This window comes from Salvelinus sp. IW2-2015, linkage group LG36 (genome assembly GCF_002910315.2).
Source record: "Salvelinus sp. IW2-2015 linkage group LG36, ASM291031v2, whole genome shotgun sequence".
Classification (NCBI taxonomy): domain Eukaryota; kingdom Metazoa; phylum Chordata; class Actinopteri; order Salmoniformes; family Salmonidae; genus Salvelinus; species Salvelinus sp. IW2-2015.
This window is the reverse complement of record NC_036875.1, coordinates 24,755,452-24,764,896: the sequence shown is the minus strand read 5'-3', so window position 1 is coordinate 24,764,896 and position 9,445 is coordinate 24,755,452. Positions and strand designations below refer to the sequence as shown.

Genomic DNA, 9,445 nt, shown 5'->3' with positions numbered 1-9,445 from the left:
TTCAAGATTAACAGCATCAAGGAACTTATTCAAGCACAGAGAATCCAGCGGATTCTGTGGTCGACCACAAAGGAACAGCTTGCTGACTGTCTGACTAAAAAAGGAGCATCCGGTCTTGTGCTCCTACAGTAATGGAAAGTGGCAGCTTGAGTAATACAAATAAGAACTGTCACACAACCCATTTGTAATGGGGATCTTGAATAATACTTGGACATTTAATTATGTTGTTGATGTTTTATTTGTCTTTAAAGAAAAGGGGGAGATTGTTAAGTTCATGTTTTAAGTATCCCTATATTCCTGTTATTACGGGGCTATCACTAAGTCAAGAGTGCGCATGCGCATGAAGTCTGGTGGTTGTTGGACCGAGCCTCGAGTGTAATGGCTACTTGTAGTGTGTTCATATAGTATAGTAAACTTTGTTAAACTGGAACCTTGTCGTTGTGTCATTTCGAGTTAACCTCTCTCTCTCAGTCCGTCCGTCTCCCCCCCCCGTCCGTCTCCCTCTCTCCCTCTCTCCCTCTCTCCCTCCCTCCCTCCCTGTGTTCTGCATCAGCACAGTCGGCAACGCTCTCCCTGCCCACATCGTTTCCATGACTCCTACTCCCGTCTCCTGGTTACCAGCGGGTGTCCAGTTCTCCCTCCCTCCCATCACAGCAACGCTAGACGCTCCTCTTCTCATGTATCAACAGGCTTCACTACCGGTCAGAGATAAAACAAGAGTGCATTCTGTCTGTAGCCCGGACTGTCTGCAAAGCGCAACTCATATCTGCTGTCTGTGAGTCTGTCACTCTAGCACCCATTGGCTGTATGGCTGTTAGTAGATCTAATTTCCAGGTACAAGTGGCATCAAGCATGTTGTTTGCTGGTTTTTGGTTCTCTGAGGGTTCTCTGAAGAGTATGGCACTGAAGACTACAGGCCAGAAGAAGGAGGCTAATTGCAACTGTTTTACTCCTGGAGTGAGTACAGGAACTAAAAGGTTTTGTTCTCTACTCACCACACTGAAGTCCAGGTTCTGCTCGATCCACTCCTGTCCATCCTTGAACTCATCGTGGAGGCCCATCATGTACAGGCTGTCTAAGGCGTCCACTATGGTCGCCCCCATCTGGGAATTACCTGGACAGAGGACAAACACACACAGGGATTGGGTCTTAAAGTGACTTATTACCATATGCACAGCATATGTGGCCCATGTCAAATGAATGAAACCCACAACTCCTGGGCCAAGAGTTTTTCCTAGTCAGGTCACAGTCCTGGCTCTGTGTTTTATCATTGATAAATGCTGTCCCCCTATCAGTAGGAGGTGCTGTCCCCCTATCAGTAGGAGGTCTTGTCCCCCTATCAGTACGAGGTGTTGTCCCCCTAACAGTACGAGGTGTTGTCCCCCTAACAGTACGAGGTGCTGTCCCCCTAACAGTACGATTGTGCTGTCCCCCTAACAGTACGAGGTCTTGTCCCCCTAACAGTACGAGGTCTTGTCCCCCTAACAGTACGAGGTCTTGTCCCCCTAACAGTACGAGGTCTGTCCCCTAACAGTACGAGGTCTTTCCCCTAACAGTACGGTCTTGTCCCCCTAACAGTACGAGGTCTTGTCCCCCTAACAGTACGAGGTCTTGCCCCCTAACAGTACGAGGTCTTGTCCCCTAACAGTACGAGGTCTTGTCCCCCAACAGTACGAGGTCTTGTCCCCCTAACAGTACGAGGTCTTGTCCCCGCTAACAGTACGAGGTCTTGTCCCCTAACAGTACGAGGTCTTGTCCCCCTAACAGTACGAGGTCTGTTCGCCCCTATCAGTACGAGGTCTTGTCCCCTAACAGTACGAGGTCTTGTCCCCCTAACAGTACGAGGTCTTTGTCCGCCCTAACAGTACGAGGTCTTGTCCCCTAACAGTACGAGGTCTTGTCCCCTAACAGTACGAGGTCTTGTCCCCCTAACAGTACGAGGTCTTTGTCCCCCTAACAGTACGAGGTGTTGTCCGGCGGAGATCTTTGTGGGCTATACTCGGCCTTGTCTCAGGATGGTAAGTTGGTGGTTGAAGATATCCCTCTAGTGGTGTGGGGCTGTGCTTTGGCAAAGTGGGTGGGGTTATATCCTGCCTGTTCAATCAATCAATCAATTTTATTTTATATAGCCCTTCGTACATCAGCTAATATCTCGAAGTGCTGTACAGACACCCAGCCTAAAACCCCAAACAGCTAGTAATGCAGGTGTAGAAGCACGGTGGCTAGGAAAAACTCCCTAGAAAGGCCAAAACCTAGGAAGAAACCTAGAGAGGAACCAGGCTATGAGGGGTGGCCAGTCTCTCTTGGCTGTGCCGGTGGAGATTTTGTTTGTTTGGCCCTGTCCGGGGGTATCATCGGATGGGGCCACAGTGTCTCCTGACCCCTCCTGTCTCAGCCTCCAGTATTTATGCTGCAGTAGTTTATGTGTCGGGGGCTAGGGTCAGTCTGTTATATCTGGAGTACTTCTCCTGTCTTATCCAGTGTCCGTGTGTGAATTTAAGTATGCTCTCTCTAATTCTCTCTTTCTTTCTCTCTCTCGGAGGACCTGAGCCCTAGGACCATGCCTCAGGACTACCTGGCATGATGACTCCTTGCTGTCCCCAGTCCACCTGGCCGTGCTGCTGCTCCAGTTTCAACTGTTTCTGCCTGCGGCTATGGAACCCTGACCTGTTCACTGGATGTGCTACCTGTCCCAGACCTGCTGTTTTCAACTCTCTAGAAACAGCAGGAGCGGTAGAGATACTCTCAATGATCGGCTATGAAAAGCCAACTGACATTTACTCCTGAGGTGCTGACTTGCTGCACCCTCGACAACTACTGTGATTATTATTATTTGACCATGCTGGTCATTTATGACATCTTGGCCATGTTCTGTTATAATCTCCACCCGGCACAGCCAGTAGAGTCATGCCCCCCTACTAGACTGGTTCCTCTCTCTAGGTTTCTCCTAGGTTTGGCCTTTCTAGGGAGTTTTTCCTAGCCCACCATGCTTCTCACCTGCATTGCTTGCTGTTTGGGGTTTTAGGCTGGGTTTCTGTACAGCACTTTGAGATATCAGCTGATGTAGAAGGGCTATAGAATACATTTGATTTGTCCCCCTAACAGTACGAGGTGTTGTCCCCCTAACATACGAGGTGTTGTCCCCTAACAGTACGAGGTGTTGTCCCCCTAACAGTACGAGGTGTTGTCCCCACTAACAGTACGAGGTGTTGTCCCCCTAACAGTACGAGGTGCTGTCCCCCTAACAGTACGAGGTGCTGTCCCCTAACAGTAGGAGGTGCTGTCCCCCTAACAGTAGGAGGTGCTGTCCCCTAACAGTACGAGGTGCTGTCCCCCTAACAGTAGGAGGTGCTGTCCCCCTAACAGTAGGAGGTGCTGTCCCCTAACAGTAGGAGGTGCTGTCCCATAACAGTAGGAGGTGCCTGTCCCCATAACAGTAGGAGGTGCTGTCCCCATAACAGTAGGAGGTTGCTGTCCCATAACAGTAGGAGGTGCTGTCCCCCTAACAGTAGGAGGTGCTGTCCCCATACAGTAGGAGGTGCTAGTCCCCATAACAGTAGGAGGTGCTGTCCCATAACAGTAGGAGGTGCTGTCCCCATAACAGTAGGAGGTGCCTCTGCACCACATAGATAGATGGAGATCTCTAGATGGATATAACCCGTTTTAGCTTGGTCATTGCCATTGTATTGCCATTCCGGGCTTTCACCATTTTAAAGTCAGAGGGATGGGAAGACCGGTCCTCCCCTCTCAGAGTCTAACGCAATTACTAGCTCACCTTCAATGGAGACACCACTACGGCTGCAGTGATCTTCATTAAAACATGACTGACAGCCAAATCACTCACACTCCTCTTTCTCTCCATCCCTCCCTCAATGTCACCACAGGCCAAGGGAGTGATGCAGTCTGCCCAGGTGGTGAGCGATAGGTCATTATAATTCACTTTAATTAAGACCAAAGCTGATCACTAGCTCTACATGCTCTCTAATACGGCCCTCTTTTTAAGACTTCTGCTCTAATAACGCAGCTCAGATTAATACTAGTTATACTACTGCAGCTCAGATTAATACTAGAGTTTATACTACCGCAGCTCAGATTAATACTAGAGTTATACTACTGCAGCTCAGATTAATACTAGAGTTATACTACTGCAGCTCAGATTAATACTAGAGTTATACTACTGCAGCTCAGATATATACTAGAGTTATACTACTGCAGCTCAGATTAATACTAGAGTTATTACTACTGCAGCTCAGTATTAATACCTAGAGTTATACTACTGCAGCCCAGATTAATACTAGAGTTACACTACTGCAGCTCAGATTATACTAGAGTTACACTACTGCAGCTCAGATTAATACTAGAGTTATACTACTGCAGCTCAGATTAATACTAGAGTTATACTACTGCAGCTCAGATTAATACTAGAGTTATACTACTGCAGCTCAGAATTAATACTAGAGTTATACTATTGCAGCTCAGATTAATACTAGAGTTATACTACTGCAGCTCAGATTAATACTAGAGTTACACTACTGCAGCTCAGATTAAATACTAGATTATACTACTGCAGCTCAGCTCAGATTAATACTAGAGTTATACGACTGCAGCTCAGATTAATACTAGAGTTATACGACTGCAGCTCAGATTAATACTAGAGTTATACTACTGCAGCTCGATTAAATCTAGAGTTATACGACTGCAGCTCAGATTAATACTAGAGTTATACGACTGCAGCTCAGATTAATACTAGAGTTATACTACTGCAGCTCAGATTAATACTAGAGTTATACTACTGCAGCTCAGATTAATACTAGAGTTATACGACTGCAGCTCAGATTAATACTAGAGTTATACACTGCAGCTCAGATTAATACTAGAGTTATACGACTGCAGCTCAGATTAATACTAGAGTATACTCTGCAGCTCAGATTAATACTAGAGTTTACACTACTGCAGCTCAGATTAATACTAGAGTTATACTACTGCAGCTCAGATTAATACTAGAGTTATACGACTGCAGCTCAGATTAATACTAGAGTTATACGACTGCAGCTCAGATTAATACTAGAGTTATACTACTGCAGCTCAGATTAATACTAGAGTTATACTACTGCAGCTCAGATTAATACTAGAGTTATACGACTGCAGCTCAGATTAAATAGCTAGAGTTATACCGACTGCAGCTCAGATTAATACTAGAGTTATACGACTGCAGCTCAGATTAATACTAGAGTTATACTACTGCAGCTCAGATTAATACTAGAGTTACACTACTGCAGCTCAGATTAATACTAGAACTCTAATACTGAAGTTCAGTGTAATAGTCTTAATAGTGTTGCTCTTTTTGATAGTTCTTACAAGGCCTACATCTCTTGTTAATACCACAGCCTGACTAGGCTTATATCTGATCATATTAGAGTACTGGTGCTCTAATTCTGTGGCTGGTTGGACTACTGGTGGGTGCTGCTGTGGCTGGGTTGAACCCTGCAGCCCGGGTCTTATCAGTAACTCTATTATAAGGACAAGCCAGGCTGTAGTTCTGCAGGAGTTGCAGTGTTATTATCATTATTGACAGCAGCCTTAAATCAGACTCTGGGCTGCCTGAGATCTGGACAGATTGGCACTCCTGGTAGTAGAAGAGTCAGGACCGCCACGTGTTACGCCCACTGCCAGCAGGGAACCATGTCTGTCACTATACCCTCCTCTACCTCCATTTAATCTATGCCCGCTCACTCCATCTGTCCTTCATTGAGCTACACACTGGAATCCAACCCTCCACCCATCAGAATTCATTTCAATTAAATGAAGGAAGTGAATTGAAATGTAATTAATGAATTAAATGATGTCCTTCCTCTCCCTCTCTCCCTAGTCCCTGTCAGTACATCATTTTCATCTCAACATCTTTATCTAATCCCTCCCTCCATCTGTCTGTCCTCCAGTTTTCTGTACTTGTCACTTCATCAGTCTTACCATAAATAACATTGTTTTCCCTCGGTCCCTCCCTCCCTTACAACCTTTCAAATTGGGCCAATCATATCACATTAACCTGGATTGGCATTTTCACCTGGTAGTTTTTAAAGATGCCAGACATTATTTATCTGAAACAAATTGCCCAGGATGAGGTTTATTTGGGGAACAATCATCACAGCTACACATTCCCTCCCTCTGACCCTCTGACAGTTTCATTAGGTGACAGATTTCCTAGAACTACAGTATGACTCCACACATGGCACGAACTGTGATGGTTTCATTATTCAGACTTCATTTTCTCTGTCTTGTAAACTGGCGGGTGTGTGAATGAGGGGGGAAATGCAGGGGAGGGATAGCTCAACCCTGGGCCCAGTGGAGTTATGGGAGAAAACCAGACAGACAGCCGCTGAGTCTATGCTAAAGCCTCCTCTCAGCCCCCCTCTCTCTTCTCTGTCTATGTAGCAATCTTTCTCCAGCTCCTCTCTTCGCCTCTCTGTCTCTCCCCTCCTTCCCTCTGCGCATTCTCCCTCACCCATCCTCTCACCTCTCCCTCACTCTCACCCTGTTCTCTCATCCCTCTCACTCTCTCTGTTTCTTCTGGGTAAACAGCAAGTGGGTCTGGCTTAATGAGCAGTGTGTAGTCGGAGCAGCCAACCCTCTCCATGGCTAACTCAGACCACGCTCCGCTCCTCCTATGCCCACCACCAAGTTACTCAAATTATATGGCTCTGCATTGAAATATCTGCTGCTGCATCTGTCCACTGGCCGGCTCCTTTGAGCATCTCTGACTGGGCCTTCACTGAGGACCTGACCCTACATTCATAGATTGACTGTGGATTTACTGCAGGCCCCACACCATCGCCACCAAGACGCTGGCAAAGCCAGACACACTTGAGGCTCCCTCCCACTAAGAACAGAGTGAAACTGGTAATGCTAATGACTAGATTAAAGCCATATGTCATAGATCTCTCTTACCAAAGGGTTTGCTGTTAGCTCCACAGGGCTATAACACCAGAGCCTGTAACCAGAACACAGTGGGACTCGTAACAACAAGGTAGGCCTGATCAAAGTTTTTCTGCTACTGGGTTCAAGATTACACCACGTGCTAGTGATGGGGTAAAAAAAAAAAATTGAGTTGCATATTTCTTAATTTTTTATTTCACCTTTATTTAACTAGGTAGGCCAGTTGAAAACAAGTTCTCAGTTACAACTGCGACCTGGCCATGATAAAGCAAAGCAGTGCGACACAAACAACAACAGAGTTACACATGGGATAAACAAACGTACAGTCAATAACACAATAGAAAAGTCTATATACAGTGTGTGCAAATGAGGTAAGATTAGGGAGGTAAGGCAATAAATAGGCCGTAGTGGCGAAGTAATTACAATTTAGCAATTAAACACTGGAGTGATAGATGTATAGAAGATGAATGTGCAAGTAGAGATACTGGGTTGCAAAGGAGCAAAATAAATAAATAACAATATGGGAATGAGGTAGTTGGATGGGCTATTTACAGATGGGCAATGTACAGGTGCAATGATCTGTAAGATGCTCTGACAGCTGATGCTTAAAGTTAGAGAGAGAGATATGAGTCTAAAGCTTTAGTGATTTTTGCAATTCGTTCCAGTCATTGGCAGCAGAGAACTGGAAGGAAAGGCAGCTAAATGAGGAATTGGCTTTGGGGATGACCAATGAAATATACCTGTTGGAGCGCGTGCTACGGGTGGGTGCTGCTATGGTGACCAGTGAGCTGAGATAAGGCGGGGCTTTACCTAGCAAAGACTTATAGATGACCTGGAGCCAGTGGGTTTGGCGACGAATATGAAGCGAGGGCCAGCCAACGAGAGCGTACAGGTCGCAGTGGTGGGTAGTATATGGGGCTTTGGTGACAAAACGGATGGCACTGTGATAGACTGCATCCAATTTGCTGAGTAGAGTGTTGGAGGCTATATTGTAAATGACATAGCCAAAGTCAAGGATCGGTAGGATAGTCAGTTTTACGAGGGCATGTTTGGCAGCATGAGTGAAGGAGGCTTTGTTGCGAAATAGGAAGCCGATAGATTTAATTTTGGATTGGAGATGCTTAATGTGAGTCTGGAAGGAGAGTTTACAGTCTAACCAGACACCTAGGTATTTGTAGTTGTCCACATATTCTAAGTCAGAATAGTCCAGAGTAGTGATGCTGGACGGGCAGGCAGGTGCGGGCAGCGATCGGTTGAAGAGCATGCACTTGGTTTTACTTGCATTTAAGAGCAGTTGGAGGACACGGAAGGAGAGTTGTATGGCATTGAAGCTCGTCTGGAGGGTTGTAAACACAGTGTCCAAAGAAGGGCCAGAAGTATACAGAATGGTGTTGTCATCTGTGTAGAGGTGGATTCAGAGACGTCACCAGCAGAAGGCGACATCTATTGATGATATACAGAGAAAGCAGTCGGCCCCGAGCATGAACTCTGTGGACCCATAGAGACTCCAGAGGTCCGGACAGACAGGTCCTCGTTCATCGACACAGCTGAAACTCTGAGACGTAGTTGGTGGAACCAGGCGAGCAGTCATTTTTTTTCTTTCTTTTTAAATTTTCTTGGGTCACTATACGATACTCTATTTCTTGCCAAATTGGATTGGATCCCCTCTACCTCACACGGAACCCCCCACTAACTTCTACGTGTTTACCCCGTCAGGAAACAGCCCGAGGGTGGCTAAACATGTCAGATGTTACATGCCTTAGTTGCAGATATGCTTATCCTAAACCGTGTTAACTCTCGGCAGGCGTAGTCGGCGCACCTACGCACTGGGTCACTCGCGGCATCTTGCCGTTATCCCCAGCCGCGTCCTCAAGAGGATCTGCCACCACCCGTCACTACGCTCTACGTTGAGCACACGCCTTATGCAGGCCATGTGACGTCTAGAGAAGCCTGCGTGTTCTAATGTAATATATGCCTTGGTCGCAGTGACTGTTCTGCGCATTTAGTGATTTGATTGGCTTTATTTCTCCACTGTAAGATGCTCTAACCCACTGCTCATTTATACCTTATCCAGTCTGCGTTTGTCCCCAACCGTCATGCTTCAGTTCCTTACCACCCACACAGGCAGAGAGGCTGCAACCTCAACTTTGTTGGTTTTAACTGATGGTTCTAGAGACACCCAAGAAAGATCCATTACATCTTGCAGACTATACTCAATAACTTAGGTTTACGTCCATAGTGTACTTTTAACACTGGGCTGTACATTATAGCCCCTTCCGAAACGTTAATTTTACGTCGGCCCCGCAGAAACGCCTCTCCTTTTACTCTCTGCTGTTCCGGACTGTTCTAGACGACCAACTTCTCATAGGCTTTTAGCCGTAGCTCCATCACTTATCCTGAACTAGTGGCTTTCTCTGGCTGATATATTGGGAGGATGAGCCAGGCCCTGAGCATAGTGCCTAGCTCCACTCCTATCCACAGGCCGCCTCATCCTTTTGATGAGCTTCTTGTA

General features: G+C 46.3%; 1 protein-coding gene across 2 annotated transcripts in view; it reads right to left on the bottom strand.

The window, feature by feature from the left end:
- Window positions 1–9,445, bottom strand: part of LOC111959448 (mannosyl-oligosaccharide 1,2-alpha-mannosidase IB) — a 171,532-nt gene that overhangs the window by 63,509 nt on the left and 98,578 nt on the right. For both annotated transcript variants that reach the window (XM_023980993.2, XM_023980992.2), the window contains exon 6: window positions 996–1,114. In XM_023980993.2, the coding sequence (XP_023836761.1) occupies window positions 996–1,114 (119 nt within the window). The remainder of the gene's footprint in view (window positions 1–995; window positions 1,115–9,445) is intronic.